Source organism: Penicillium alfredii (genome assembly GCF_028826965.1).
Source record: "Penicillium alfredii strain IBT 34128 chromosome Unknown utg000005l_segment0_segment0, whole genome shotgun sequence".
NCBI lineage: Eukaryota > Fungi > Ascomycota > Eurotiomycetes > Eurotiales > Aspergillaceae > Penicillium > Penicillium alfredii.
The window spans coordinates 1155308-1174022 of NW_026622702.1; the positions used below are offsets into that span (position 1 = coordinate 1155308).

Here is an 18715-nt window from a genome sequence, read left to right on the forward strand (position 1 = left end):
TCAAAGATAGAAGGTAGAAAGATAACAAGGCACACAAGGAGTGGATGTGCTCAAAAGCAAGTCAAGAATCAGAGAAGCCTGTTCTCAGGTAAAAAAAAAAAAAAAAAGGGAGTGGCTATCAAAGCTCGAAAAGGAAAGAACGATTAGACCGTGCACGGCACAGGACTAAGGATTCGGAAGGATTCGAAGGAATGAAAAAGAGAACTGGCACAGCAGGCTGAAGAGAGACAGAAGAAACCGGGGGCCTTGGGGGCTATTAAATCCTCCCCTTCGGAGGGGGCCTTCGGGGCCTGCAGGGCCCGTGGAGCGGAGATGTAACCGCCATTGGTGTAAGGGGACAAAGTTTGATTTGCTTTCCTTTCTTTGAATTTTTCTTATTTGTTCTCATTGAGTCCATGGCGATCCAGGGGCAGACAACGTCTGGATATTGGGGATTTGACAGGCCCGACATGGCCATGATTGGTCTCACGCATAAACTGATACACCCGAGTGGAGTAGAAAAATGAGATTCATCTACTCCACGGCCTGGACTTTGGTGAAACGGTCCAAGCTCCGGTTGATTTTCTACTATCCTGTCGTACGATGGAGATTCTTCTTTCGGACACCATCCGCTGGTTCGTGGTTGCTGGCGTCTCGCGTCAGAATGCGCTCGATGGCGCCGCCTGGCGTTTTGCCTGGCGTTTTACCATGGCAGTTATTGGCTGGTCCCTGGCAGGTCGTCAGGAACAGGAAGACTCACAAGAAGCTATCGAAGGGGTTTGGAGTGGACCGCAGGAGGCGAGGCCGTGGGTGAGACGAGGGATTCCATGGATGCGATTGCGTAGGCACAATTGAGTGGCGGACGCCAGGCGGTTCCATGGCGCCGGTCAGGGCAGGCGCCGTGATAGGCGGAGCCAGTCACACCAGGTCCGCAATAATTAGGTATTCAAGTGTATTATATTATTATCTCTATCATTATCTATTCTCTTACACACATTCCAATTTCTTGGTTACTCCAAGGCGATCCGGCTCAACTGCCGATCTTCATGGATGTTTCAGATGGCCCCACCGAGTAATAAGCATTGCCGGACTCTGCGCCTACCGGACTAGTTCACACATTCGTACAGTCCGAATGCAACTGGAGAGAGAAGATCACGGGTCTACGAGTACCTGGAGAGGCACTCTACTATACAGAAGTAATAATTGGGCCGTTTCTTCCCGGCTTCAAATCATCTTCTCTGATCTCATCACCCGATCGAATATCCGAGGAAGTTGACGCTATTCCATCCCCATGAGGTCATCCTGGCCCCAACTGACCGAAGGATTCCATCCCGGTCGCCATGCGTAACTCTCTGGGGATATATGACCTGGGGCCGGGAACTGATCATCAATATCAGGATGATCGTCATGGCATATTGTGTAGCGTTGGGGCCAGCATTTCAGCATCGGGGGGGGGGGGGGCCTTTTCTAGGAGTAAGATGTAAGATGAACTTCCATCCTTAGCTCCTGGATCTAGGATCCCTTCTTACATCCATGTCATCCCTACCTCCCTCTTACTTCCTTTTCCCCCCTAATTCTCCCTACTCCTCGGGAATTCCCCTCAAGGCCAAGGACCCTAATCCAGGATCTCATCCCTCAAAACAGGCATAAAGGCCCCTATATCGGTGGTGGACTAGGGGATGTGACCAGGTGGAATCAGACCTCGGTGTGGCCCGTGGGGGCTGGTCACATCAATCCCATCTGAGATTCATGGTGCGGATCTGGTGGTTCCTGTGGGTGAGATGGTCGGGGTCATGTGCCTTGATTCCCCGACTTTTTCTAGACTACTCAGCCCGTGGCCTTTGCTGCCTGAGGCAGAATGGGGCTGCTATGCATATCTATAGATTTGAATATTATGAATAGATCTGTGCTATTGTTGATTCTATTCTATGAGTAACCTTGGAGAGCATGATGACGCTCTACCTAGAGAATAGTTGACTCTATCTGCCGACCGAGGTAGGCCATCTACTCTACTGGGATGCAATGGATATACTATATGCTAATGCCACTCTACTCTATGATTGTCTAACCATTTTCCATTCTTTAACGAGCCCATTCTACTTGATTTCTCTATTTCTCTCTAAAGAATCTTCAATTCTTCAAAAAAAATGATACTCCGTGTGCTAATACTGCCAGCCCAACCCAGAAGGCGGTGTCCCGATGATGTATGCACCTTCTCTCCACACCAGCTACGAACCAACGACAGCAACACAATCCTATCCCCTTCTCCCTCTACAACCCACCAAGTCCCAACCAACAATAATCAACAATGTTATCCCGCACAACCCCCCGACTCCTCCTATCAGCTGTGCGCCGCACCTCCACATCCACAACCACCCGCCCACCCGCCGCCTCCGCTCTGCTTCCCCGATCCCGCACCGTCCGCAGCTCTCTGCCACCCGCCCGCTCATTCCATGCCTCGCCTGCTACTGCCAAGGGCATCACCCCGGGCTCAGAAGACCCGCCCGCCCCGAACCCGCAGTCAGCCCCGGTCGCGGGTGCCGCGACGCATGTGACGGAGCCGTCGCCGTTGACGCCGGAGCAGTACTATGAGTACTCGGAGCATTACTTCAATGTGCTCCTCGGGGAGCTGGAGAAGGTGCAGGAGGAGGGGGTGATGTTGAAGCGGAGTATAGTGTAAGCCTCTCCCTTCCCTACCCTTGAATGGCATTTCCCATTTCTTCATTCCTGATTCTGGATTCTTCTGTCTTCACTCTTATAATATCCAACTAACCACTGAAAGGCCGGCGTCCTCAACATCTCCGTCCCCGCCATCGGCACCTACGTCCTCAACAAACAACCCCCCAACAAACAAATCTGGCTCAGCTCGCCCGTCTCGGGCCCCAAGCGCTACGATTGGATCATCGAGGGCGACCGCATGCACGAGAAGCAGGAGTCGCGCCCCTTTGTCAATGGCCAGTGGATTTATCTGCGCGACGGCTCCAATCTGACCGATCTGCTTAATACCGAGCTGACGCTGGGGTTGCCGCGTGATATATATAGTGTTGTTACAGATGCGTGATCTTACCTCTCTCTGATTCCCGATTGAGGGATGGAGTTTGGGTTCTGTTTTCCGTGTTTTTTTTTTTTTTTTTTTCTGTTTTGTTGCGTTGTGTAGTTTTATCTTGGACGTGTCTACTGATTACCCTGTCTCTATGTAGAATCCTACTAGTTATGGACTTGAGGTATCGAGGAAGGTCGGGGCATCGCTGGTTGTGGTTGGATTGAAGAAAACTGCATACTATGGGTCTGGGAAGAACACTATTCTCAGAATCATTGGGTGTATAATTGAGCAAATACGAGATCTCATGATTATATCAACATCAAAGCAATTTGTTCAGTGTCCACCCCGAAACACGACGGGGTAAGACCAGGGCGACATATTCAATAGCCTAAACACACAAAGACCACGCAGGCCAATCCTTTGATGCGCCTTATAATTCCAAGACCTTGACTGAAGGCTGGGACAGTTCTGCCTGGTTGTGTTTCCGGGAGTATAAAAGACTCCAAAAACACTATCCAAGACATCGGACACTCGAGGTCCAAGACACCCACGACCCGGTCGAGTCCTGATCAGCCTGGTACGGCGCGGGATTAATTCGCAATCCCTAGCCGCCTGTCTGTGTGTCGTGCAAACTCCGTCTATGTCGAGACCAGACCAGGGAAGAGAGAGCTCACTGGGTCGGGTATCACAAAGCCGACGCGGCTGGGACATCAACGCGGACTCGGGGTAAACAAGGCCCGGGTTTATGGAGATTTCAATACAAAGCATTCTCTCCTGGGTCTCTGCGTGGAAAGTCAAAGTTCCAGTTGGGAATATAACCCAGTTTTAGTGGAAGGGCAGGACTCCACTTGATACCGTATGAGCAGCGACATTGTATATCTCCACATGTCTTCAGCAACACCCAAACACCTCTTTGTGGCTTTTTTTTTTGGTTGCTGCTTCTTCACGCCTTAACTGCGACCGCGCCGCCGTTTTGCTGGTTATCAGCCTGAGGGAGATCGGCCTATGGATACCCCGCGGGGTGAAACATTAGCATTCGATACCGAAGAAAAAAAGAAAGAAAAAAATCAAGCGACAAAAAAAAAGAGACAAAGGAAAAGAATCTCTATCTTATTCTCAGTAAAACACACCTGATCGAAAATCACCCGGATCATCAAGCTGCAGCTCGGACACACAGCGATCTCCTCGCCATCGCGCAAGTCATCGATCGCAATCTCGAACCGGTCGCCGCACGGGCAGGGGAAGTGGTAGATCTGGATGGCCGGGTCGAAGGTCATGTCTTCGATCTCGATCTCATCGTAGATGGACAGTGCGTCGTCGGCCATGATTACGGGGGAGGGAGTTCTCTGTCGGGTGGCAATTTAAAAAAAAATCGAGTTGTTGATGAACGCCAGACACAAGTGGCGGGCAGAAAAGTTTACGGGTCATGTGACTTCGCTATATCCTTGAAAGGCTCCAAGGTTGCAATTATCAACGGACATTCTCATTTATCAATGCATATTCACTCGCCCAGTCGGGCGATCTCCATTTTGACCGTCTCGACTTCGCTCACCAGTAGCCCGTACCGGCGAGCGATCTCAGCTAGTGTTCCTCCATCTGCCCCCGCCTCCGTAGCAGGGCCATCGGACCCCTCCACATCCCCGTACCGCTTCAGTTCTTCAACAGCGATGGCGCGCCGCTCGTCGAGTCGAGTTCGAGTCTCCCGCAGATGCTGCTGGTACCGGTTGAGCGCAGCAACGGTTTCCGGTGTGTAGAGAGTAGCCGTGATTTCGAGCTTGGTGACCCTGTAACCCCCGACGTAGTTAGCAACGATAGACCAAACCCCATACCGAGTATCTCATCGCAAAATAAGTGGCATGACATACTCCACTTTCCCCTCCACCCCTTGCGCAACAGTGGCCAGGTGCTCGGCCTTGGCCTTGGTGGCTCTCGCCAACGCGCCATGTTTCGCGCGCTCGAGAATCACCACCGTCCGCTCCAGAACCCGCGTCCGTGCTGCGAGAACTGCCGCGGCAGTCGCGGCCATCTGGCGCCGAGCTGCGGGCATCTCCGATAGCTGTGTATGGCGAAGAGCTGTGATACGATTGTGGAGTTGCGACGAGAGAGGCGGGACGGGCGCCATCGAAGTCCGCACCCTGCGGTCTCGGGCGCGGGCGCGAGCATTATGGGTTGGACGCGACGGCCCCGGGATACTTCGTGAAGATGAAGCCAGTGTTGCAAGGTCCGTGTCGGCGTCACCGGATCTAGTTCCGGCAGTAGCTAACGTTCGCAGGTCATGGACAGCCGAGGAGACGAGGTTCGAGAAGGGCAGGATGAAGACCGGGATATGGGAGTAGAATGCTTCGATCTCAGGCGCCAGAAGGGAAAGCGCATTGTCGTCTCCGTCTTGTTTAGAGTTGTCAAGCTCGATTGCGGCGCGCGGGGTCTCGAGGTAGAGTGAGATAATGGCGAGGTTGTCATGGCACTAGCCCACAAAAATCATCAGTCGGTGTCTCTCAAAAACACAAGCTGTAGCTCTACAAATGCTCTACTCACCTTCTCGGGTAACTCGCTGTCCGACGCAAACGCTAGCCGTCGAAGCATCTGCGTCTTCAATCGCTTCTTTGCACTCTGAGTCTGGCATTGTTTCAGGTCCTGATGTAAGGAGTTAGAATCTCTGCTATGTACGTCTGAAACTGTTTGTCCAGGGTGCGACGTACCCCCACAGCAGCTGTCCGCGCCGGGTCTGTATCCTGAGTACGTGTCGATCCATCAGGATTTAGCAGTGTAGTTGTCAAGGTCTCATAGAGTCGTTTGAATTGTGGATTGTGTTCGAGAATGGAGGCGTCGCAGGGTGGGATCATTGTTGATGTTGACGGAGACCAGGGGGGTTCACCGCCAACAGAGGCGACCAACGCGTGACACTACGGAGGCAAGTTTCAATACACATACATTTTCAATTCAACATTGCTTTCGTAATCGTACATTGGGGATAGGGAAAGAAAAGGAGGGAATAGAAAGGGGGAAAGGAAAAGAAAAAGAAACTCCAGTTTCAAATCAAACCCGTTTCCATGTTAAGAGTCATAGCAAGACGAGTCGCCTCGTCTATCTTGACCGTGCAGAAGGGGGCTGAATTGTACACCAGGGGCATCCAGGGGGGAAAGGGGAATCAGTCCGGTGAAATCCGGGCCAGCAACATGGAAATTGATGCTCGAAACCGGAACGTTGCTTGCTGGATCCAGGGCATTCGAATGTAGACTATGTACACACAGTTTCTCGAGCCATCGTTCAACCACGGCGTAAGGCGAGTCGCAATAGCACCGCTCCCTCCAGAGTCACTTTTTTGAGATTTTTTTGCGGAATTTTTGAGCTGCTTTTTTTCGTGGTCTCCTTCCAGACAGGGCAAAAAGAAATTTGACGCTTTAAACGCTGATCGAAGCAAAGCAAGTGGCCATCGTGTGAAAGACAACCAAGTTCGAGTGCGAAGACATCTACTCCTCTTCGCTCTCCTCGGAATCATCCGAGTCGTCATCACTCGATTCGTTGGCTTCGACAGAAGGAACGGGGTCAGGGGAGCGTGCACCAGACTCGAAGCGCGAAAGGTTGTTCTTAAGCATGTTGATCTGAGCCTCTTGCTCGTATTTGCTCATGGGCTTGTTCTTCTTCGGCTTGGGAGCCGCGACATTGCTGGGCGGAGGAGATTCTTCGCCTTCCATGACTTGCGGTGCATTCTTCTTGACGAATTTGAGCAACATGAGCAGGACATCATTGGGAAGCTCGTCAATGTCCAGTTCGATCTCCGCTTCTTGGGTACCCTGTAGCACATCAGTTAGATCGAATTGGCAAATAACAAAGCAATCAACTTTCAACTTACCTTGAGAGCAGGAACATTGTTCTGGATAATCTTGAGCGCCTCCTGCATCTTCTTATCGGGCAAGCTACTGATGCCGTTGGAGATGATCTGCTTTTCATTGTAGGAAACCCAGCGAGGCTTGTCGGCCTTGGATCCGGTGGACTTCTTGTCCTTCTTGGCGCCTCCGCTCTTCCGCGAATCCTTCTTGCCCGACTTCGCCTTGCCAGCCTTCTTGGAGGAAGGAGGAGTCTTCTTCTTCTTGGAAGTGATGGCTTCAACCTGGCGGGACATCTCCGCGATTTGCTTCTGCAACATGCTGAGGCGTTCATCCTCCTCGGTTTCCTCCTCCTCGTCATCACTGTCTTCATCGGACGAATCACTGTGCTCCTGGTTTGCGTGGTCGTGAGTGTCCACGTATTCCTGCTTCTGTGCCCACTTGCTGTTGAAGATCTCTTCCGTCTTTTGTCCAGCAAGATAGGTTGGGTCGCCAGGGATGTTGAAGCGGAAGCAGTTCTTGAAGATAAGGCGCACGTCGTTCTCGAACTCCTTGGAGTTCTCGTACTGCCCTGTTCGAAGTTTAGACTGCACGGTGGACAGATCCATGGGTTTCTTGATCACGCTGTGATAAGTAGGAATATTCAGAGCGACCGGATCGACGGGGACGTAGAAAGGAAAAACCCAGTCGCGGTGCTTCGCCTTGTGAAGCTCTTCCAGAACTTCCTGGCAGAATCGCAACTCCCAGTAGAACTTCTTCTTCTTGGGCTTGGTGGAGTACGGAAGATCACGCTTGGGAGGGTGGATCGAACGCTTTGGACGACCGTCAGTGTTGGCGGAGTCGCGGCGGATGACGGGCAACCCTTCAGGTCCCAGTGCAAAGGTCGTGCTCTGAGGCGAGGCCGCCTTGGGCTGACCACCAGAAGTCCGGGGCGGCCGGCGGGCGGCCGACGTCTTCTCCGCCACCTTCTTCTTCTTCTTTTCTTCAACTTCGTCGGGCTTGGGGAGGCTCAGCAATTGCTTATCAAATGTGGCCTTCAACTTCTGTCCCTCCGTGGTGACTGGGTGATCTGGGCCGTTGAACGTCAACGCATTTTGAACCATCAGATACAAATCATCAACGACTGCCTGCGGTGACAAGTATTCGTTGGCTTTAAGCTTCTTCTCCATCGTTCCCAGGTCCATCGGCTGCTTGATGAAATTTGGGTAGTGAGGAATGTTCAGCTTAATTGGATCCACAGGCTCACGGTAGAAGCGTGAGTCATGCATCCGCTTCAAGGTTGACAGGCTCTTGACAAAGAACTTGTGCTGCATCTTTGTCAAGCCCGATTCGCCACCTGCGAGGATGGGGCCAGAAGTTTCAGTGGCAGGAGTCGGCAATTCTGGAGCCTTGAAGTCCTCGCCATCAACCTTGGTGCGCTTCGCGGCCGGTTCCTCATTGGGATCCAGCTCACGTTCTCTCTGGGCCTTTGAAGGCGACGGCGGGAAATCCGGTGCATCTTTCATTTCCTGGTCACCAGTTTGGTCGGCCCCGGTCAGGTTGGTTTGATAAGTTCCATCGGTGCCGTGAGGGCTGCTGATCTTGATGTCGGTGGTTAGATGATGGGGGAGGTCGGTCTTTACTTGAGCAGGTGCACCATCAATAGTCATCTCCTTTGCATCAGCTGGGCCATTTGTTGCCTCAGGTGGTGCACTAGAAGCACCTGGGGGTGCTTGCAGAGCGGGAGAAGTCTCCTTCACGACAGGATTTGCCGGAGTTGAAGCAGCAGACACCTGGGTTGGGGTATCCTTGATTTCAGAACCCTTCCCTTCTTCGGCTGGAGTAGGTTCCGCAGTGGAGGGTGCCTCAGTTTGTGCCGATGCTGGTGGCAGCGGGTTGTCGGCAGCCGTCGGGAGAGCGGGGGGATTTGGGGGAGGCTGAAGCATTGCTTCCATTTGCAATCGAAGATGCGGCCGGGGTATGGCCATTCAACGGAGCTGGATTGGCATCAGTCACACCAGGCGCGGCATCTGGCTTAGTGTCCATCGCATCTTGAGCACTGTGGATTCGTTAGGATAAGTCACGGGGAAATAAGAGATAATAAATTACTTACCTCTTTGGTGGAACATCAGGCGCCGAGACACCGGTTGGCGATGGAGGAAGCTGAGGCTTCTCCTCCTTCACCACAGGAGTAGCCTCTGGAGGCGGGGTCGCCATTGGAGGTCACAGTCCAACCAACGCCACACAGGGAAGGGGATGCAGGGTCTATGAATGATGCCTTGATCAATAGCTTGGGGCAATCAATTTGAAGCCTCCACGCGCACACACAGTTTCTAGTCTCGAAGACTTTGTTAAGGCCGAGGGGTTGAGAGAAGTGAGTTGACCGCGGATAGATGCGAGTGAATAGAAAAGATCACAGTTCGAAAAATGCGACTGTTTGTGGTTCGAGAGCTGTGATCGTTTCACAGTTAAGGGATGCAATGGGTATTGCAGTTAGGATAAACAGTAGGGTCACAATTGAAGAGCTGCGACCATGAAAAGTCGAGGATGCGAAGAGTGAAGGATGTGAGGTGAGAGATGAAGATGATTGGGGTTAAGGAAGAGTGGAGAATGCGACCGGAGGCAAAATGTTTATATACTGCCAAGATAAATCACGTGGGCGGTGACGTGAGCGGTGATGGGTGGTGAGCCCTAGGTCGGTTGTAGTGGAGGATTGGGCGGTATGGAATAACAGTGAGATGGTGAATGCCTGAGGCCAGAAGAAAATCGAAAAAAAAAAGAGAAAAATTATAAGGGAAAAAATAAAAAATAAAAAAAATAATAATAATAATAATAAGAATGGCTGGAAGGGGAGTTAAAAAGGAGGCCAGGCGCGACGCGAGACGCGTTAGGGGGTAACCAAGGATACAAAGCGGTCAGAGCAATAAAAATAGGAGAAGCTCAGGAAATTGCTCGGAGGGGATGCCAGAATCCTTAAGTACAAAACGGCCCTGCGCTCTCCTGCCCCGAGTTCCACCAGCCACACTTGTATTGGTCCCACCGCGTTCTGATTGGCTGCTGGGTGGTATTGTAATCCAGGGACAAAATGAAACAAAAAATTTTCATTTAAATGGTATCGTTTGACTTGGGCTTCAATTCGTAGATTTATGGATTTCTGTTTTATAGATGAACTCATGTATCATCGAGTATTTCTTACTCTTTACCTTTTTTTTTCTTTCTTTTTTTTTCTGTTCTGCTTCTTTGAATAGATCTCGGGAGGGTTTCTAGATGCGTCTCTTTTTGATGACTCAGTGCCCTAGGGTTGTGGCCGAATTCAGGCTAGGTCGGTGACGAATCCAGTCCCGACGTCACTCCGGTTTCTTCACGTGACTGCTTGTCCACGGGACGATCAGTTCAACCTTGGAAGTCATGGATGTATGAGAATGCCTACGTCGAAAGTAGCTAGGCATCCATGGATGTATGGGAAGATGCCTGGTGTACTAATCATAATGATGCGGTATGCAGCCAGGACACATAGTTCATGCCAAGCAGCTATGGAATTTCCCATTGGTGATTTGCATCTACACTGCCAAGCCATAAACCCTTGCTGTATACAGATTGGCGTCACATGACCCTGGTTATAGATCCATGTATGAAGGTGTATTTGAGTCCAAAGATTCGAAATCTACCTTGGATGGAATTTTCATTCTCTACCATCTAATTCTGCTGATCTGGGTCATGTACGATGGCGGTCTGCCCTGGTCATCTTGGGTTGGGGAGCTCATCAGTATCTACCTGCCGAGTTATTTACATACTAACCTGCCAAAAAAATTCCATCAAAAATCAAATGGAAAAATAGATAAAAATAAAAATAAAATAAGGTGCAAGCGGTTCTGCAGAGACCCGTCATATAACCTTTAGGACGATTAAATCCGCATAGCTGCATCTAATTTCGACTCTCTTTGCTGCTGCTGCTGCTGCTGCGGATATATATTTGATGTGTTTTCCTACACAGACAACCCAATTTGACTATATCGACCCCCAACTCAAAATAACTTGAAATCCACAAATATCCAAGAAATAGCAAAGCATACTAGCTTAATAGCTTCACCATTACCCTTATCAGAGCCGAGCGGACATCAAACAAAGGCATCTATATTGTTTCCAACCTCAGGCACTAAAGTCACGGGATGATTAGATAAAACCCGCAACAGATTTTCACACTAAGCCTCTTCAGGACTAGTGCTTGGCCCGAGAGTCTACAGAACATTTTTTTTCCTTTCCGCATCGACTGTGAAACCACCAGTCCCAGAGCTCCAGCTGGTTTCCCTCCACCGGACATTCGAGAGATAGAGTGTTTTGGGAGACTGCTTAGATATCCGGGGATCTGTATTATCGCATTTCCCACCCTCAATCATCCATCTTCGACGCCGAGTTGACGGAGGAAAAAAAGTTACCCGAAATGGGCAAGAAGACGACGTCTCGGCCATCCAAGGCCCCCACGGCCGCATCGCCGGCATCCGCTCTGACACAATCCGGTAGCAAGTCGTCTGTCCTGCGAGCCGCATTTTCCCCGTCCGAGTATCAATTGGCCCTGTTTGCGTCGGTCATCCAGGGCCTCGATGCGCAGCACATCCGGATCCACGAGACCACCACGGGGCGACTGCAGTGTGAGCATGCGCTGGGGCCGAAGGAGACGGTGACGTCGCTGGATTGGGGATATTATGGCGGAGCGAGCAAAAACCGCGACCAGTCGAAAAAGAAGCGGAAGCGCGGCTCCGACGTCAACGGCGCCGTCGATGGGCTGGACCAAGGAGATGTCGTGGTGGCATTTGGCACCAGCACGTCGGAGATCCGCATGTACTCGCCGGCGGAAGATAAGGTGGTCGGCACGTTGAGCGGTGTGCATGAGAAGGGAATCAAGGATTTCAAGTTCACGGCCGACCGGCCCGCCCAGGAGGCGTGGAGTATCGGAGGCGACAATAAAATTGTTCAGTGGGATCTGCGCAGCGGGCAAAGCATAAGGTATGAATACACCCTTAATAACAGGACAAGCGTTTTTCATTGACGCTTGAATTCCAGGACAATTCACCTCCCCGCATCCTCGGTTTTTACTGCTCTCTCTCGCCCCCTTCCCTCCAACCCGCCCGTCATTTGCGCATCCCAGACTCCGTACCTAATAGACGTGGAGAGCACCGATGAGCCGCCAGTCAAGTTCCCAGCGATGCGCAACCAAATCCACACGGTTATTCCATCCTCTTCCGAGTCTGCGGGCGCAGGCGCATTTCTCGCATCCGATGGCGAGCGGTTCATTAACGTCTTTGACGCCTCAAGTCGGAAGCTAGTACGGAATCTCGTTGCAGAGCAAGATGTGTCGTCGGTGTCATTGTACACGGACGGCCATTCTACACCAGAGAAGCAAGTACTTGCTGCAGTAACTGAAGATGGCACTATCGAGCTATTCACAAAACCATTTGTCCAACCGCAGAATGTGCAAAATGCCAGTGCCAAGGCTAGCCGGAAACAAATGACGCAAAAGGCAAATGCGTATCTCAAAATTACGCGCTCCGACTCGTCGGACTCCTCCGTGGCGGTTGTATCGACTTCATTCCAGGGTCCTGATCTGGTTGTCGCTTACGCCGAGGGTGGTGTGATTCCCATGTTTGAGCGCATCAAATTCCTCGATGAAAACACCGACGAGCTTTCCTTCACTGGTGTCAAGACAGTCGTGAAGAGCAAGTCCAGTTCTGCACTTACATCGGTGACCACGAACGGCGTGAAGAATGCTGGTGAGAGCCGGGTCGACGAGTCTCGGGCGGTCGTGGAGCAGGGAAATCTGGCAGATGGCGATGTGGAGATGGAGGACTCGCGACAAGACGCTGCTTCGGTGTCCGGTAGTGAGGAAGACTCGGACGACGACGAGAACACCAAGGCGCCCTCTAGCGAGAAGAAAACCAAGCCCGCCAAGCAAGTGGCCACAGATGAAGATGTCGAAATGCAAAACGCATCCGAGTCCGAGGAGGAACCCGAGGAAGACGGTGCGGAGCCCTCCTTCGGCGAGCTCCTGCGGGCCAACACAGGCCAAGAAGTCGACGTGGAAGCCGAGCTGGACGACGATGTTCTCCAGGGTGCCCTTGTCCCCGGCAAGCCTAAAGCGGCGGTACAGCAGATCCCGTCGGGTGTCTCGCTGGCAACCGTGCTCACGCAATCGTTGAAGACCAACGACAGCGGCATGCTCGAGTCGTGTTTCCACACGGGCGACACCACCATCATCCGCACCACCATCCAGCGCCTTGAGTCATCGCTGGCCGCCATTCTCCTCCAAAAGCTCGCCGAGCGCCTCTCTTCCCGCCCGGGCCGGTATGGCCACCTTCTCGTGTGGGTGCAGTGGACCTGCGTGGCGCACGGCGGTGCTCTCGCGGGCCACCCGAAGCTCCTAAAGCGCATAGCCACTCTCTACAAGGTCATGGACCAGCGCTCGTCAAGCCTGTCGTCGCTGCTCCTCCTCAAGGGGAAGCTGGACATGCTCGACGCCCAGCTGGGGCTGCGCCAATCGATCCGCGGCGGCGACGAGGACATGGACAGCGAGGACGAAGACAATGTCATCTACGTCGAGGGCCAGGATGATGACGCGGACAGCGAGGCCGAAGCCAAGACCTCGCGCCCCAAGTCAATACGCGACCAGGCCTTCGACGAGGACGAGTCGATGATGAACGGCATTGCCGACGAGTCCGAGGACGACGAAGACGACGCCAGCGAGGAGGACGACGACGACGATGACGAGGAACCTATCCTGGAAATCGAGGCCGCCGAGTCTGTCGGCTCTTCGGATGCTGAGGAGTCGCTGGAAGAGAACGAGGAGGACGATGATGACGACGCTGATAGTGATGGGTCTATGGTTGACTTCATTGCTGATACTGAAGATGAGGAGTCCGATGATGCTGCTGTGGCGGAGCAGCCCCGGCCGTCTAAGAAGGCTAAGACGGCTGCTGGGAAGAAGGGCAAGGTTGGCAAGAAATAAGCTATCTACAGCCGTGGGGGATGTATTCTGTGTGTTTGTGAATCTGTACGAATCTGGTTCGAAGAAAGAAAGAAGTGAAAGAGAAACAGAGAGAAACAGAGAGAGAGAGAGAGAGAGAGAGAGAGAGAGGAAGGCTGGTCTATAAAAGAAGATCCTTTGGATTGCATCGTGTGCATAACCTTGTTTGTCTTGTGTCTCTATTGAGCGCATCTGCGCATCATCAGTGTCCCCCCCCCCCCCCCCCCCCTTAAATATATATATTTTCTGGCTTTAATTCTTATTCTTATTCCTCGAATTGTTATTTTCTCTGTGAATTCTTATGACAAGCATTCCATGTACCTGCGGGCCTTTTGAACCACCCTGCACTTGGCACCAGGGACGACATGAAGACTACTTTGCTCCACTGGCGAGTTTCTTGAACAAATTGTAGACCTCTCCGTGGAAGCAACATGCAGCGATAGAAATCCAATTGAATTCAAACTACTACAATCTGTATCGCAACCAAAACCCATAAACCATGCAAAAACCCGAGGGTCCTCAGGGCTATACACAATGCTAACATAAGAATAGGGAGAACGGCATCGCTAATGATAACCAGGAAAATGACCCTAGCGAATGACTTCACTGCCAAACTTCTCAATGCCTTCCAGGCTTTCGAGGATATCACTGCCTCCCAGCAACCCGCACGCAGAGCCGGTGCTCTTCCGCCTGCCGGTCCATACCTCGTGGAACTTGACAGTCTGATCGCTCGAGGCGACGATGATGCACCCTTCCTCCATGGTCCGCGAGCACCACATCCCGCCTTCCTTCTCTTTGGGTCGCACTATTCGTGGTCCCCTCGGGCGGCGATGAGGCTCGCTAGACACACCGATACGCTCAGACGACTGCGTAGGACTGGACAATGATGAAGCCGAGGTCGGAATACTGTCCGACTCATCGAGCGCGGCATCTTCATGCTCATCCATCGGGCGAGGGGGCCGGCCCGGATAGCTCACGGCCCACAAGGCTCTTCCGCCGTCGTAACAGTGGCCGCGGCTGTGCCCGTCCCAGGTGGTTCCATAGGGTCCCCAGGGAATCACAGCGACCTGGACGCAGCTGGGCCAGGCAAAAACGGCGATTCGGAACGGGTGCTCTGGCTGTGCATACCCGAAGGTCGCTGCGATCTCACGCCGGGTCTGGCTCCAGATCAGACTTGTGACCTGCGCAAACACGTTGATCCTCGCGAGACAGGCCCCCGTACGGGTGTGGTAAAAGTGAATCGCCCGATCGTTCGAGCCCCCTCCAGTGGCGAGGAGTGATGGCTGCCAGGGTGCGAATGCGATAGCCTTGACTGCAGCGGCATGCAGTAAGCGGTGCTTCTGATGGTCTGGCGGAATAATAACTGTCCTTTTGCTGCCTGAAATAAGCGTTCCCATGTGGCTCAGGAGCGGGGCGGCCGTTGTGGCCTTTATGGGAGGAGATTGGATCCAGGATGGAAGTAGGTGACTGACGTGGTGCTTGCTAAAGAGTCGTTTTGGAGCAGTACCCCCAGAAAAACAGGGGAACGTGTTAACGTGGAATCTGCCGCGGGAATCGGCTGATGAGACCAACGACGTCGAGTAATCAAGTCGCAGAGACGAAAGAATCTTACGCAGTTCAAAAAGCAGACATACGTTATCGTTGCCACCTGTAGCCAGGAATCTGTCGTCAGGGGACCAGGCCAAGCCACAGACCTGTTGGGTGTGCGCTGAAATCTTGGCTAGCAGCGTCATGGAGCCCTTCCATTTCCACTTGATCCGGACATTGTCGTCGGGCCACTCGACCGAGTAGTACCAGACATTGCCCATCTCATCACCCACAGCAAGATCCTCTGCCTCGACCTCAACATTCGCAAACCTCTCCGAAAGTCTTCGCGAGGTTCTCGGCTTGAATGCCACGCAGGTGATGCTCGTGGGGTGGCTGAGCTCAAACCGGATGTTTGTTTCGAAGGTGCTCCACAAAGACAACTGACCGGATTGTCGCCCAACTGCGAGGATACTTCTGGCACCATCTTCAGACGAAAAAGACAGGGACGTTACGTAGTTGGACATGTGCATATCCCGAAAAGGCGGGTATTCTACCCCATATTTTTCAGACCAAAGGTAGACGTGTTGGGCGAGGCCGACAGCCAAAACCCCGGCTGTGAGGGAGTACGCGAGCGTAGAGCAGTAGAAGTCGTCCCGAAGATACGGTGCATCAAGAATTCGAAAGGGCTTGGGCGGAACAACCTCTCGTTTGTGGGGGATTGCCGGCCCTAGATGACCACTGGCAGTTAGAAGACGTCGCAGAGCAGACCAGAATGCTGCGACCTCACTTTATAAGTGGCTGTTATAAGATATGTCATATAGATTCGATCCTGTTAAATGATAATGAAGTTCCAATGTCCAGGCCAATTGGCCTTGAGCAAACAGGGTGTTTGGACTTTCCATGGAGACATGAAATGTGATGTGGATGATACTTACAGTGTTCCCTCTCGCCTCGTTTCCAGGCACAGTCCTTCCAGACAAAAGGTGAAAACCGCTCATAATCTGGAGATGCCGGGCTGGGAGGGATGCTTGGGCACGGCTGACAAGTACCGAGAAGTCTGGAGGTCGGGTCAATGTCCAACGCAAGCGCAACTCTCGACTCGTGCTTATCTTGCTCATCAGTCGCAGTGATCTTGGGAAGAAATTGGGCAACAAAAACTGGGGCAGTCGACCCTCTGCTCGAAATGTTCCGTGTGCCATTGGAGACTACCTGGGGATCCCCGACAGCCGGGGATGTTCCACCGACGCCCCAAACGGCCCCCGAGCTGACCTGTCTCGTAAATCCAGACTCAGTGACTAAACGGGGCCGGTGGTGTGGCCCTTGCCGGAGCGGAGTCTGTCTTGGTGGTCCAGTGACTGTCGCTGGCCGGCGTCCAGGGGATGGCAAAAAAGGGCTGTCAACTGGCAATCGCCGCCGAGTAATTTTCTCCTGAGGGGATAGTTGGTCCGGGTGCTTAGTGACATGAAAGGCAGTTGACGGAAGATCTCCGAATGCTCGCTTGGGAATGAATCTATCTGGAGAGACGGAACTGCCGAGCGCCCTTCTTGCTACATCTCCATTCACAAGGCCTCTCGCCCTGGCCCGACCTCTTTCGGGGGATGTGGTCTGATTCTCTTTGAACCGAGGAACAATGTGTGCAGGAGCTTTGGCCATGGGTTTCAGAGGCAGTGATACCTGCGACGCGGCCGGGGACTCCAAGAGCGGTAAATGAATGGTTGCAAATTCAATTAATCCAACATTTCCATCGTCCTTGGCGGACTCGGATTGAGAAATCAACGAAACTAAAGACGGATTGTTGTGATGGCCTGCCCAGGAGGCATCCTCGAAGGAGTGACATCGCGAATCTACCATTGTTTTGGGATGACGATGGATGAGCTGTGGTGAGTAACAGATTGGTTTCCAAAGAAAAAAGAGCGTGAGATAAGGCCTTGAGTCAAGGTCGCATGACGGTGGAGAATGTGACAGCCGTTGGATGTTGCTGTCGATAGAAGGGCACCCGCACGTGACATCAAGGCAACCGCCGCCGCTTCGCTCTTTCCCACTTCCATCCTCATAGACTGAATGACCGACCGGAGCCACAATGGGCAGCGTGAGTTCTTTATCTTATCTGGAGGATATGGGGCTGACTGTCCCCTCAGCATGGTGTTCCGCGTTACAAGATTGCGGAGAAATCCCCTGAAGCTCGGCAACAAGAGTTGCAGAAGATAGAGAAATATCGAGACTTGGAACGCTCTGTCTCGGAAAAGGTCGAGTCCCATTTGGATGTTGGATGTCTTCGAATCAGCCAATGCTGACGGAAGGATAGGTGGCCGAACATGACTATACGGCCGACACATTGAAACAGATCTCGGAGTTGCTCACCAGTAACCCGGAGTATTATACGATCTGGAATTATCGGCGACAGGTCCTTCGGCATCAGTTTACCCAGGCGGGTGACTCTGCCGAGGGGGATGCCGTTGATTCGATTACAGAGCTGATCAAGAATGATCTACTGTTCCTCATTCCCCTTCTGCGTAGCTTCCCCAAATGTTACTGGATTTGGAACTATCGCCTGTGGCTGTTGGATGAGGCCCGTCGCCTGCTGCCTTTGCCCGAGGCCCGGCAGATCTGGCAGGAAGAGTTTGCTCTGGTTGGAAAGATGTTGACGCTGGATAGTCGCAACTTTCACGGCTGGGGGTACCGACGCTTCGTGGTGGAAACCCTGAAGCAACTGGGTACCGCAGACGAGGCCACAGAGCTGACCCAGAAAGAATTTGAATATGCAAAGAAGATGATCGGCGCCAATCTCTCCAATTTTTCCGCGTGGCACTATCGCACCAAGGTGATCCAGCGACTTCTCGACGAAAAATCGGCGAGCGACGAGGAGCGGAAGAAGTTGCTGGACGACGGTGTGTTGTTCTTTAAGGACCTGTCTTTTTCTTACATACTAATTGGGTACCTGTAGAACTGGCTCTCATCCACCGAGCCCTGATTGATCCTTACGACCAGTCCGTATGGTTTTACCACCAGAACCTGATGTGCGTGTTTGACCCGACAACGGCGGGACGGACCATGGCACCGCGTCTGAGCGCGCCGGACCGGCTGCAATACTTGCGACAGGAGATCGACGCGATTCAGGAGATGATCGACGGTGCTGAGGACTGCAAATACATTTACCAGGCGCTTATCGATTGTACCCTTTTGGTGGCCAAAGTACAGGGTAGCTTGCCACATGCCGATCGCGACCAGATTCTGAGCTGGCTCTCGGAATTGAAGCGGTTGGATCCACTCCGGCACGGACGCTGGCTTGATTTTGAGCGGACACTATAGTTACCAAGGGAAGGCATGTTGGGTTCATTCTCG

At 52.5% G+C, this 18715-nt stretch overlaps 8 protein-coding genes across 8 annotated transcripts; 4 read left to right on the forward strand and 4 right to left on the reverse strand.

Moving 5' to 3' along the window:
• Positions 1-582: 582 nt before the first annotated feature.
• On the forward strand, positions 583-884 carry NUU61_003860 (uncharacterized protein; the record flags this gene model as incomplete). Its single annotated transcript, XM_056654442.1, has 2 exons — positions 583-789; positions 825-884. 2 exons carry the CDS (start codon positions 583-585, stop codon positions 882-884), a joined length of 267 nt encoding a protein of 88 aa, XP_056512469.1.
• A 1403-nt stretch (positions 885-2287) lies between these two features.
• On the forward strand, positions 2288-3040 carry NUU61_003861 (frataxin family protein; the record flags this gene model as incomplete). Its single annotated transcript, XM_056654443.1, has 2 exons — positions 2288-2653; positions 2762-3040. 2 exons carry the CDS (start codon positions 2288-2290, stop codon positions 3038-3040), a joined length of 645 nt encoding a protein of 214 aa, XP_056512470.1.
• A 925-nt stretch (positions 3041-3965) lies between these two features.
• On the reverse strand, positions 3966-4347 carry dph3 (CSL family zinc fnger-containing protein; the record flags this gene model as incomplete). The annotated part of the gene is made up of 2 exons (XM_056654444.1): positions 3966-4025; positions 4153-4347. 2 exons carry the CDS (start codon positions 4345-4347, stop codon positions 3966-3968), a joined length of 255 nt encoding a protein of 84 aa, XP_056512471.1.
• A 176-nt stretch (positions 4348-4523) lies between these two features.
• NUU61_003863 (uncharacterized protein) lies at positions 4524-5865 on the reverse strand (the record flags this gene model as incomplete). The annotated part of the gene is made up of 4 exons (XM_056654445.1): positions 4524-4806; positions 4888-5486; positions 5558-5656; positions 5722-5865. The coding sequence occupies 4 exons, from the start codon at positions 5863-5865 to the stop codon at positions 4524-4526; spliced, it is 1125 nt and encodes a 374-aa protein (XP_056512472.1).
• Positions 5866-6492: 627 nt separating this feature from the next.
• Positions 6493-9045, reverse strand: NUU61_003864 (putative transcription regulator BDF1; the record flags this gene model as incomplete). Its single annotated transcript, XM_056654446.1, has 4 exons — positions 6493-6816; positions 6876-8776; positions 8847-8887; positions 8942-9045. The coding sequence occupies 4 exons, from the start codon at positions 9043-9045 to the stop codon at positions 6493-6495; spliced, it is 2370 nt and encodes a 789-aa protein (XP_056512473.1).
• A 2224-nt stretch (positions 9046-11269) lies between these two features.
• NUU61_003865 (WD40 repeat domain-containing protein) lies at positions 11270-13828 on the forward strand (the record flags this gene model as incomplete). The annotated part of the gene is made up of 2 exons (XM_056654447.1): positions 11270-11832; positions 11890-13828. 2 exons carry the CDS (start codon positions 11270-11272, stop codon positions 13826-13828), a joined length of 2502 nt encoding a protein of 833 aa, XP_056512474.1.
• A 608-nt stretch (positions 13829-14436) lies between these two features.
• On the reverse strand, positions 14437-17224 carry NUU61_003866 (WD40 repeat domain-containing protein; the record flags this gene model as incomplete). Its single annotated transcript, XM_056654448.1, has 2 exons — positions 14437-16100; positions 16309-17224. 2 exons carry the CDS (start codon positions 17222-17224, stop codon positions 14437-14439), a joined length of 2580 nt encoding a protein of 859 aa, XP_056512475.1.
• A 229-nt stretch (positions 17225-17453) lies between these two features.
• NUU61_003867 (Rab geranylgeranyltransferase BET4) lies at positions 17454-18682 on the forward strand (the record flags this gene model as incomplete). Its single annotated transcript, XM_056654449.1, has 4 exons — positions 17454-17462; positions 17512-17619; positions 17679-18261; positions 18318-18682. The coding sequence occupies 4 exons, from the start codon at positions 17454-17456 to the stop codon at positions 18680-18682; spliced, it is 1065 nt and encodes a 354-aa protein (XP_056512476.1).
• Positions 18683-18715: the final 33 nt, after the last annotated feature.